Here is a 13,111-nt window from a genome sequence, read left to right as displayed (position 1 = left end):
GTCTGCTCTATCCAAAAAGAAAAGAAAATATTTATTTCTGAGGCATAATTTTTTTTAATTATTCCAACATAGCATTTCATTATTTATTAATGTAAACCTTTTTATGAATTCTTTATATTCCCACTTTTGTTTATGTTTGTTTCGGGAAAAGTATAATTTGTTTTTTAAAAGTTTTCATTTTTTAAATTTTAAAATTTTCCTTGGAAAAAAATAAATTTTTTATAAAATTAAAAGCTCAGTTGTGTTTTTTTTTTCTTTTAAATTTCGGGAAAAAAATCATTTGTTTTTTTTCATTTTTTATACAAAAACAACATGGGTAAAATGCATTCTTTATGTGACGCATCCACTTTCTGAAATCACGTTATGAAATATATATTTAAGAGGACAACTGGCATCTAAGCAAAAGTCTTTTTATATTTTGCAGTTTTTATTGAAACTCCAAATGTGACATTCACCGACAACGCCAGGATAGCATATACAAAAAGTTATTTTTACATTTAATAAAACAAACAAGTATTTACAAGCACAAACATGCTTTAAATGATGATGTACAAATGTTGCAAAACATTTAAAGGCAATCGACTAAACTATGGAAACATAAAATCGTTGCATGGTATGCGATTAATGACTGATATTGCAGTACAAATGTATTTAATATCACAATATTTCTACTGCGTGAGTAGCGCACTAAGTGTTATTTTTTGCAAATTTTTGCATTTTTATGGTTATTAACGTGGATTGCAAGAGACGTTTGCAATGTGTATATTGCTCACTGCACAATATTTTATCTTCAAAAACATTTTCAAAAAATCATGAAAATTAACACAAATCGGTTGCTTTCAAAAGCGACATCAGAATTATTCCAGTGTACACTGTACACAAGAGTAACAGTTGATGGTCTCACAATTTCCTTGTACTTTTATATTGTAAAGCGTCTTAGTTGTGACTTATCTGCCTGTGCTAGCGAAAAAAAAATCTATCAGACGCCGGCAAAAGTAATCAAACTTTTCACGGGTTTGGGGGTTTTCAAGATTTATTCATTTCCGTTTCTGTATTCATGTCTTCTCGTGCAGAAATGTGATAGTGAGCAATTTATATTCTTGTATCTATCTGAAACTATATCATCTAGTGAATAGTCCTCTTAATGTACTCATTGTACTAAATTATGGTTCTAAATCAGTATAATTATTTGATATTGTTTACTTCACAGTGTACATTTGGGTAATTGCTAATTCCATTGAATAATATCAGACTCGTAATTATATGAGTATATTTATCATCTTATCATAGTCCCTATTCTACATTGTATTTCAATAGCATCTTATCCCGACAGGGACTTTGGATTCTTTCATTTGAGGAAGCTATCCAGCTAGCTAACGGAACGTCGGTGGTTCTTCTCAGGTGCCTGTTTGTGTCTAAAATAATGCACGGAAGGGCACCTGAGGTCTTCCTCCACCAGTAAAGCTGGAACGTCGCCAAAATGACCTATACTGTGTCGATGTGACGTAAAAGCCCAAACAAACAAACAAATAGCATCTTGTCGGACAATGTCACAATTTGCTAATTGTCTTACTAACACATTTAACTTCAATTGGAATCTGGTTTATTCCCTGACCAAACGTTTTACTTGGTTTGCCCAGATATTAAGCCGATACTAGTGTCATTTCACATTTTTGATAAGTTTAATGTCTGACAGACAATGTATTAAATGTGATGCAATAAGATCAAATACAAGTACGGCAAGTGGATGCTTAGTGGTGAGGGTCTGCCTCTAAACAAAGGAATCGTGGGTTCGAGCTCTTCTCGGGTCATGACTACTTCCACATATGACCATCTAACTCGAAAGTGAATGATACAATTTGCAAGCGGTTGTATCACATTCGAGGGAAAATAAATGACATGCTGAAAACTGACAACAAGTTTATGTCAACTCCTGTGGTTTTTCATCACCAGCGGAATGAATTTAGAGCAACTGTATTGCTACACAATGGGGGATAATATGAAATACAACATTAAAACTTCAAAGAAATAAACCTTTATTGATAAAAATTGCTACAAAATATGTAATGTTTTAAGGAAATTATGATAACAGCATAACAATAAAATCAAACTGGCAAACAATAACAACATGATATTGCTTTGATACAACATTAAATATACACGACAAAAGCATTTGTATTCTCTATGTAATTATATGTCTTTTAATGGACATATTTCTGCTTGCTGAAAATCGAAGATAAATGCCTAAATAGATGGTAAACTACAAGCATATAATCATCGAAGGTCGTTACAATTATGATTAAATATTCAAAATATTTAGCAATATTGATCATACTATATCAACTTGTAGGTTCAGACACCCACTTGACTTGCACAAGTTTTTCTTTAAAATCGTTTAAAACGTTGATTGTTTGTACATCGATTTACATTTCGACATTAAAGTCATATATCAACAATCAGTCCACCTTACCGGTTTGTCTGGATAGGTAACTAGAATATAGCAATTTCTCCGCAAGTGACGATTCCTGAATCAGACGAGTTCGAATCTAAGTCAGGCTGCGTAATTTTCTCACTCTAGCTGTGACATTTGGTTCTCAACGTGAGGCCGTGATTGTATAAAGAACCGAGTCCAATTTCACATTGTTTTGGCACAGTCCGGCATGCTCAACAGGTAGAGCGTTTGACTGTGAATTCGAGCCCCAATCAGGTTGCACATGTTTTTCCTCATAATGTGACTCAAGAATTACAAATCCGATTTCATAGTTAAACAACTTATGTTAATATACTACTACTTGTTTACTAGAGGTGAACACTTCCATATAATAAAACTCAATGCAATTCGTTATGTTAATGTAGGAACCAAACTATATGTTACAAACCACGAAAGCTTAAACTTACAACAAGATCGGTGTTACATCGGTGCTATGTAACATATACTCGTAAGAGTAACAGTATACTGGACGTAATAAAAAAGGACGATTACCATAAAAGTTTAAAATAACAAAAGTTTTGGAATATTTTGATACAATTAGAATAAAAGAGACTCCCGTCAATCACATTCCGCATTGTATGCGATTTTACTACTTTTATTTTCAAAACAGCTTATGTTAAAATCTTCTTTAACGTGTATGTACACATTGCAAAGATCTTTGAGTTAATTCATACAAGCCATTATCTAGAATAAAAATTAAATAGATACTAGAAGTATTTTATCGCCAAATAAAATGAATGTTCATCGATACAAATATTGTATTGGGCTAATTATAAATGTATCCATGAACTAGTTTCTTGGAATAACTAATATTTTTGAAATAATACTTATATAAGAGTTCCTACCTTTGATTATTTTCATAAATGTTTAACAATTGTATGTTTATTTTTGTTCTATTGTTACTTTTCTACTATCATTGTTGTTTGGCTATAAGCAATGTATTTTGTTCTATGCTTCATACAAATCGTAGTCGTAATAAAGCAATTGTTGATCTTTAGACCATTAACGTGATAAAACAAAACTTCAAACAAATATCCATGGAAAAACAATAGTCCCTGGCGTCTACTATTAAAGAGAATCAATTAAGCATATACATGTGAGCCGCGTCACGACAAAACCAACGTAATGCGTTTGCGACCAGCATGGATCCAGACCAGCCTGCGCATCCGCGTTGTTCGCTTACAGACCATATAACAAGTAAAGAATCTGATAGCGAACAGCATGGATCCTGATCACACTGCGCGGATGCGCAGGCTGGTCTGGATCCATGCTGGTCGCAAACCCATTATGTTGGTTTTGTCGTGACGCGGCTCATGTGATTTTGTACGAAATGGGTTCTGCGGGGCTTTATCAAAGCCAATTGATATAAGCGTGTTGTTAAAACAATTATACGATCTCTCGGGTTATAAAGTGTATGATGATTTGCAAATTTTCTTTCAAAAGATAGTTTAAGAGCAATTAACTTTTGAACGAACTAGAAACAGACTAGTTTGAGTGCATCAATGCAAATAATCAGCATAAAATACAACAAATATATTATGACTGCATTTGTTCTCTTTTGCATAACCAAACAACCAGGGAACCAATATTATTAACTAATGACGATTTACAACATGAATTCTTCATAAATAATTGATTGAAAATAATAATAATAATAATAATAATAATAATAATAATAAAAAATTCTCTGTCATCCCGAAGCATTTCTTCTATATGTTCAAATCGGCGATCGAGAGGGCTTCTTTTGCGGCTTTTAAACTGCCCGAACTTATCCATGCGCTTTTGTAAAATTTGTTTTGTGTAAACAAATATTCACAACCATCACCTGAAACTTAACTGATAACACTTTCATTTCTTGCTCGTCTTCTTTTATCATTTAGTAGATTGACAACTTGTCCTTATATTCAGCTCTGTATAATGGTATCTAGAGTTCAACTTCATCATCATGTTAGTAACAAATTCAGAAACAAACAAACCATGAGCACAATACCTTCCAAGAAAACCAAGTTTGATGCGGAAACATGTCCTGAGTAACAGGTTGTCGAGGTATTTAGAATGTAAGGCCTATCAGTCGATTCATACATTGACCCTTTTAAAAATAATGTTTTATTAAATTGGGAATCTATTGGGAATAACAATCCAATCACAACTTTGTCACTATTGCTTAGAAATTTAAATGAAAAAGGATTGATATTTCCATCACAATTTGTAACAAACCACAGCTTGTCAACATAATAACCTTGGAATTCATCATCAGAAATTGGCATTATTTTCATTTTACCAAATCGGCCATAACTAAGCATTAGTGAACTATTATTTCCTACACTATTCTTGTTTTCAACATACACTGTAATAGAGCCAAATCCCATGTTTCCATAAACTCCGACGAAGTCCGAATAATCTCGGGATATATTCCACGAATAAATCACTTCCGGTTTAGCAAGATTTTCTGGTATTGGTTCATCCCAAGGTGCTGGATATGTGCATGCCGTTGATTGGTTCAACCATGGCTCTAGTCCCAATAGAATATCAGATGCTCTCGAAGCAATACTCTGAAATATAAATAAATGTTCAACACTGAAACAACATATTCCCCTTTTTAATTTTTTTTATTTTCTATACAACAATTTGAAACACTACTTCTAGCTGATGATGTAACTTTATATGACCTTTATGAGGGATTGGATTCAATAGCAATACCAGATGTGTCTAGAAAATTGGTCGCCATCGATAAGGAGCTCATTCTGTAAGAGGCAATTGTATCTTATCATTTTTTTGCTTCAAGCAAAACACTTTTAGATAAAAAAACAGTATTATATGAGCAGTGTTCACTGAATACAACATAAATAAAATGGTCATGATTTTTAACGGATCTTTATATCTCTCTACAAACATCAATATCAAGTCAATGACCTAATGACAATAACCACATTATAAAGACAAATGATCAAAAGTTACAAATCATCAAGACTTACCTTGACTGCTGCAGAACTATGAGGAGGTAAAGGACCGCTAGCAGTTACAAATAAACCAGCGTTCACGTCAGGAAACAACCACAATTGACTGATGAAGGAAACTATTCCACCGGAATGCCATAGCTTACGGTAACCTGGAAGAGAGGAATATGTTTAGAAAAGATGTTGACATGTGTTTTCACATAACCAATGTTATAGATTATGACAATTTCCTTTCCTTTCCTTTCTATTAGATTTGGACTTTTGATTCTAATTTGCAATAACGTATTTAAACGACAAACTCTTTAATTCAAGCCTAAAAGTAGAAACAACTGTTCTTTAAACGTAAAATAGACTGTCTGTCCTCCTTGTTTTTATGCAGACTGTAACAGCTTAAACAAAACATCTTGAAACATACCCCGATAAAAAGAAGTCATCCATCCCATATTATATGAAATAGTGACGTCACTTATGGGATACTTTGGTATTGTTAGATCTTTCTCTTGGAATGGATGTGTCATCTTTGATTGATAGGTATCTTGTAGCCAACGTTCATTTACCACCTGTTTTCCGTGATGATCTTTTCCTCCTTTTAAATGAAACATCATCCATTTCGCCATATCACTTGCCGAGGAGTATATAGAACCGGCAGGTCCCGACGGTGAAACAGTACTGCAATAATGACAAAATTCCATTTTTTATTTGAAACATTGCCTTATTGCACGACATCTTTTAGAAAACATGTTTTCAAAATCTAGGTTTAAAATGTGTGTTAAAAATCAAATATATGTATGTCTAATATTATGCTCTACAAAAACATTAGATTCAAGGGAATGTAGTTACATTTAGTGATATAAACCTTTATATCTGGATAGCTTTTTACGATGCTCCGCCGAAAATGCACATACACATTTAATCTAAGTTGATATGATTACACAATTTTCAAAATCTTAAGTGCTTTTGAGCACATGAACGTATATTTGTTTTATCTAAAAGTGTTTTACTTGGTCTATTTTCATGAAACAAAAGAATAAAATGATAAGACGCAACTGTCTCTTACAGAAGGAGCTCCTTGTCGATGGCGACCAATTTTCTGTTTCTGGACACATACGGTATTGCTATTGAATCCAATCCTACACCGGCGTCAACAAAACCAGTACTATGCATGGTCAATCGATTCAATAAACGTTCAGTTACTAGACTCTCCCATGATTTTCCTGAAATAACTTCAGCCACGTGACCGGCCAGCATGTACATGTAGTTACTGTAATGAAACTTTGTACGAAACTCACTCTGTGCAGGCATGTACTGTAGTTTCCTGAAATGTGATAAAGTTTGCATTATCGATAGTACAATGTTTTTATCTATTCAAGGATATAGCACAAGCTGGTTTATAAGGATATACTAGTGAATGATTCAAACCATCTTCATCATATGCACATACATGTACAATATAACCTGTACGTACAACATTATTCAGTTGACTCCACTATAAACAAAGACAGTACTTTGCTTAAAACACAAACACATTATTGATTACGTAATACTTTTGTTTTTAGTTCATATGTCTGCTTTTAAATGTATTCCTCCTTTTTTCGTTTATATTTTATTGATATTTATGAGGGAAGTATCAATTACTCGTATATATTTGTTTAATGTATAGGTATTTTGTTTTCGCAAGTATGTATATTTATGCTTGATTTTGCTTCTAATATGGGGAAACATCTCTAGAAATATGAATAAAACAAGTTACATATGACCAGAGTGGGTGATCACGGCACATCCTTTGTTAACGGTGACATTTGTGTCAAAGCTAATGGCCACGCGCATTACTTAAAAAAATATTTTTACTAGTTTTTTGGGTTATATCTGTTAATATTTGAATAATAAACTTATACAATATTCAAGGCAAATATTTGCCTATTCCAATGTAGTTCTTTTACTGTTCCCGTTATGCTTGCAATTTTTTCTATGCATCAATATTTTTTTATAAAATTGTGTAACAAATTACTTCCAGCATGTAGGCTACATAAGGAAAATATGTGCCATTGGAATCGGCATGTATTTGCATGGTATAATGTTTATAATTCATATATTTAAAGGTGTAACGAAAAATAGCAAATACCGTATAAGTCATTGATGCGGCCATTAGCGGTGACACATGTCAGTAGATCAGCCAGCCACCTTGTATTTATAAGTCAAATTTCACATGTTATATTCATAATTGCAAGATCAGTAATTAAGCATTTGACTTTCGATAAGCTAATATTCGAAGCGATCTGTATAGAAAAAATCCCCATTTACGTCACAACCAGTAAGTGAAGTAACTCTTCCTTGATGGCAATCGCTTAAATGAAATGGTCAATACTTGAAAATATTTTAGATAAATAATTAGACTATTTGCAATTTTGTATTTATTCTGTAACAATGTTGATAGTTTCATCTATTGATTGGGTTAGCTGTTCATCTTTGACTTACTTAGGTGAAGTTGTACATCATAAAGATAATAAATCAAGTGTTTAAATAATTGAGCTCTTTGTTCAATATACCAAACAAAATTCTTTCTTCTTTTATTCTTACGTTTTATTTTTTTCTATATAATTCAATTATGTACATATTTTACAAACATTTTACAAACATGAGCTCTACAATCTGTTTCCCCCCTTTACTAATATTGTTTAGAAACATAAAAATTTCAAAATCAAACTATTAAAGTTTGGCTAATAAAATATGTAGATATACATTTTGTATTGACGGAGTGTCCCGATATGCAGCAGCCTAATTTAAAAATTTTAAAGAAAACTTTATAAGATTCGTATTTTAAAGAAACAATATGAATTCAGCTTCTATAACTGTAACAGAGCTACCTTATGTGAAATGTAATTGATAAAAAGGCTTCAAGTTTTATTAATTTAAGTCTAGTAAATTGAAAATGTGAATAGAAAATTCAATTTAGTTTGATATCTCGTCTTTGAAAATAATAGTGACACTGAATCCTTTTAACTGATTATAACATTAACAACATCATTGTTACTGTATTGTTGGGACTTCAATGAATGAGTTTTAAGACCATTACCTCTCAACATTACACATGGTGAAATGTTAAGAAAAACAACAGCAAACAAATATTTAGAAATTGAGACAACATCACTTTTTAAACCAGATTAAAGTATTGGCCATATGAATATTATATCTTTATTGAAAACATCAATCTTTCTGTAGAGTTTTAGTCTGTCAGCCGACGAACTACAGCGCATATAAAGCTTTAATCTTGAGCAACCAATATTATGCTAAATTAAGAACCAGTTCTAAAAAATTCATATAGCTGTACCTATTGCCGCTTTTCGTTTGTTATATATTTTTCGTTTTTTTAAAAATATGAATATTGAAAATAATGTAATTTTGCTGTCTATAGGCCCATTTGACTGGATGCTATACCGAGGACCATCAAAAAAGCATCTACAGAGGTACGTTTAAACATTTGAAATAGCACTTACTTGACTAATTCTGATCTTGACAGGTTGCCAGGGAAGCCAACTAGTAGAGGGTGAAAGTTCGATGGCGTTCCTACTCTGTGTGAAAGAATGTCTTGAATGTTAGCGTTGTCTGTACGAATCTGATCACTGAGTTTGAATGATGGTCCAAGAATGTTTCTTATCCGAGTGTCCCAGGATAAACTGATTGTCAAAATAACATATGATCATTATTTAATTGAACCATTTGATTTTAGTGTATAGATATGTTTTTCTGTTAAAAATAGAAAAAAATGCTTCAGAAATTAACTTCTCAATACCAAAACGTTTGCTTGTCACGTATTAATTATATAATACAGAACATTGATTTTATGAAACAAAGAAAATAAAATTCAAATATGAACATGATTTATTGATTCGAGAAGATTTATAATGTTCTATATATTATGAGCAAGAAAGATTGTGAGAATTCGTTTTTTTTAAGTTTAGAGAAAACATATAACTCATATAAACTTATAACGGGATATGAGAAATTTACTCATAAAGTAAGCTTACTTCAATTATGAAATTGGCAAGTTTTATAACATCAGCTAGTTAATCAATTGAAGATGTTTGTCAATGTATTTCTTCATAAAGAAACCGAATGAAAATTACAAAGTTAATTTACATTAAAGGTATGGTGCAAAGAAAAAAGTTTATATGATTAAACGAACTGATTTGGTTTGAAATTAGAACATCAGACAAGATTATAATTCAACAATAAAGCTTTAATAACAGTAAAATATATATTTAAAATTATCTCTAGATAATGAACACCTGTTACAAGAGACTATAAAGAGCAAATAGAAATGAGACGCGTCATGACAAAACCAACATAATGGGTTTGCGATCAGAATGGATCCAGACCAGCCTGCGCTACCGCGCAGTCTGATCAGGATCCATGCTGTTCGCTATCAGTTTCTCTACTTGTAATAGGGTTTGTAAGCGAACAGCATGGATCCTGATCAGACTGCGCGGATGCGCAGGCTGGTCTGGATCCATGCTGATCGCAAACCCATTATGTTGGTTTTGTCATGACGCGGCTCAAATGCCTTTCTTTCTCAACTAACTGTTTATAGCGATATGATAGCATCGATTTAAAAAATAAATCATATTTAATATAATTGGATGCTAGTCTGTCGTTTGAATTTTTATTATAATTTGTTCGTATGCTGTAAGTTTATCTTAAGATCCAACTTTAACGCATTCTAAGAATAGAATAGTTCTTTTAAAAATGATAACATGAACTACGAACACTACATATAGTCTTTGAAGTCTATGTTTTACTCATATACATTTGAAATAGTAGACGTTAGGCCACAAAATTAAACTTATTGACCCTTATCTAAGCTATTGTACCAAGAATGTATTTTTACAATGAAGTTTCAATCTTCTTAAAAACTTATTGACCCTTATTAAAGTATTTTTATAATAGAACAAAATGCAGTTTTAATCTTCTTATACAAAACACCCTAGACGAGATGATATATAAGATAAACGAAATTAAAAATACATTTCATTAATTCAATGTACCTAATAAACTCGAAATTGTGTTTGTAACCAGCGTATATAGTTAATACAGGGGATTATATAAAGAATTCTCTTCCGAGTAATGAAAGTTATTTAGTTTAATGTTGAGCTACAAAATAATAAAGCCTGACATTATTTTACTTGCGTAAGAACGAATTATTCGTTTAATCATGATTTTCATATAATGAAGTGTATATGTTTCAGATACGATTTTCATATACCTTACATGATAGATTTCCATTGATTAATCCGTAACATATTGCCTAAAGATCTTTCAAAGATGTTTTATAATATTAATTTCTCTTGTTTCGTTCTCTTTCAACACTGATAAAATAACTGTTATATATATATTTTCTTTAAGAAGTAATTAAAAAACAGCATAGATACCGGTAGGGCATGTTTGTACGTTAGAAATACGATAAATATTCGTATGTAAGCAGTAATGTAAGTTTTCCCCGTAACATTAAATATTACTATACGTATGGATTGCAAGCAAAAAGCACGATTTTAAAGAGGGAGTTTGATTTAAAAATTAGATAACTTCAAGTAGTCAAAGTAACGTTACTGTATGGTTTTGAAATAAAACTTTATGTTTAATTATTTTCTGTTACTCTAAAAACTTATGAAATAAAGGAACGCAACGTTTAAGTTAAAAACAAAGTAAGAAACTGGACTACAAAACAAACCGCAAATTTTAAAATTATGAAAAAAAAACAACAACATTTGTTCTAAATTGTGGTTGTATCGTTCTTTGAATTACAAGAAAGAGAAGGTGAAATATTTTGCAAAAGGATTTCGTCAAGATTTTCGTTGCAATAAATTATAGTGACACTGAATAAATTATATAAATGATATTATACTATAATGACATAAACTTACTTAATATCTTTTGATAAGACATCAGCCATTATGGTGCTTGTGAAAGCTTTCGTAAGAGATCCTATACAAAAATGGGTATGCTCCGTTGCTTTTTTCCCCTTTTCAATATCTGCATAACCATAACCGCGCGAAAACAGCACTTCGTCATTTTTAACCAAGGACACCGCAATGCTCGGAATGTTTCGGCATTTCAACGTATGCTTTACAAACTGATCAAACTCCTTTAACTGTTCATCCAATTTTTTTCCTTCAGTATAGACAGCACACATTAATCCAAAAATTAAAAGTAGTAATATTTTACATAATTTTCTTACACATAACATCTCCATTGCCGTTGTAGCATATTTTTAACATTTCCTTTTTAGAAATGAGATTTTGTCGACGTTGATTTATAAATATTATTAAATACTTCATAAGATACAAGAGCGAATTGTCGTCAATACTATCAGAATTGACATTCCATTATACAGAGCACAAAGCACTGACGTTTGCGATCATTATCTACCATGTTATATTTCATTACTACAAGGGAAACTATCGTAAATAAACCACAAACTATCTAATATCCGTATTTATGATCAAATAAACACTCTGTTTTAATTCGTATCAAGCAAAGCCTATCTAAATCAACTACTAGGATCAGAAGCGAATCTCTAGAGTAAGTCTGCTATCCTCAGAGACATATTAAACCTACAGTCTAGTCTGTTCAAATCCGAATGAAATCCCCGAATTGCTATCAATGATTTAATACAGTTCTTACATCAAAGTATTGATGATTATCCATGCAAGTTCAAAGTCATTTACAGCAATTATTAATTCATTACAATCGTTCTTTTGAAATTTTATTTTTTCAATTACGAATCGTTTTATTGTTGATTCTTTCTTATAAAATTGCTGCTATCACGTAACTGTCGCTAACATCATACTTGGTATCAAAAAGGCCAATAGAGAAAATATGTGTTGATATTGTCAGACACTTATTGTTTATGCACATCGTGATTAGTGCTTGGAGCTATTTACATCTTTACCTGTTGAATTTGTGTATTAAATGTATTGTTCCCAGCTTTTAATCTGGACAAAAAAATTAATGTTTAAGGGATAACAATGCCAGGCTACAGAAATAAAGCAACCAGGCCAAACTACACTGACGTGCAGGCTGGCCCAGACCTGTACTGATAGCAAAGGCTTATCACTTCAAGCAGGTTAATGGTATAATAATATCGTATTACATGAATCACCCACAGGTATTATTTATACGAAAGTATTTGTTGATTTAACAATTATACATTAGAACGAAACTAGTAACATTTTGAGTTACATTGAACAATAGTTAGAATTTTGCTGCGTTATACGTTTAACAGTATAGACGGGTCTGTTCAGGATAGTATGGAAGAAGGGAGTGGAAAAATTAATAAATAAGAAATAATACTCCGATGCTGACACGACAAACATTTGTAACTATAACTGAAGATTTCTTATGTACTCATATAACCTAATTATTTCATTTCTAGCCTAATTTATAGGACTAATACATCAGGAGCCGCCGGCAAAAGTGAGGCAGAACAATTAACGATCCCCCGGGAACATTTACACTGAACACAAATGGAAGTCACAGACAATTGTTATTGCGTGCACTTTGATGTGGTCAGGTGTAGCATTGTTTTATGGTGGTCCCACGTGACATCATTACCTTTCATTTGCTTAATGAAATTGATACAAGATTTGTCGATGCGATTGGGAAAAAT

At 31.9% G+C, this 13,111-nt stretch overlaps 1 protein-coding gene across 1 annotated transcript; it reads right to left on the bottom strand.

The window, feature by feature from the left end:
- Positions 1-3,746: 3,746 nt before the first annotated feature.
- On the bottom strand, positions 3,747-12,269 carry LOC132728250 (protein flp-like). Its single transcript, XM_060713857.1, has 6 exons — positions 11,367-12,269; positions 8,943-9,122; positions 6,506-6,763; positions 5,864-6,117; positions 5,467-5,600; positions 3,747-5,043 (listed from the first exon to the last, which is right to left on the bottom strand). Exons 1-6 carry the CDS (start codon positions 11,693-11,695, stop codon positions 4,435-4,437), a joined length of 1,764 nt encoding a protein of 587 aa, XP_060569840.1. The 5' UTR covers positions 11,696-12,269; the 3' UTR covers positions 3,747-4,434.
- Positions 12,270-13,111: the final 842 nt, after the last annotated feature.

Source organism: Ruditapes philippinarum, unplaced genomic scaffold (genome assembly GCF_026571515.1).
Source record: "Ruditapes philippinarum isolate M1 unplaced genomic scaffold, ASM2657151v2 ctg2552_1_1_1_1, whole genome shotgun sequence".
NCBI lineage: Eukaryota > Metazoa > Mollusca > Bivalvia > Venerida > Veneridae > Ruditapes > Ruditapes philippinarum.
Note: the sequence above shows the minus strand (reverse complement) of the source record. Positions and strands in the feature narration are given on the sequence as shown.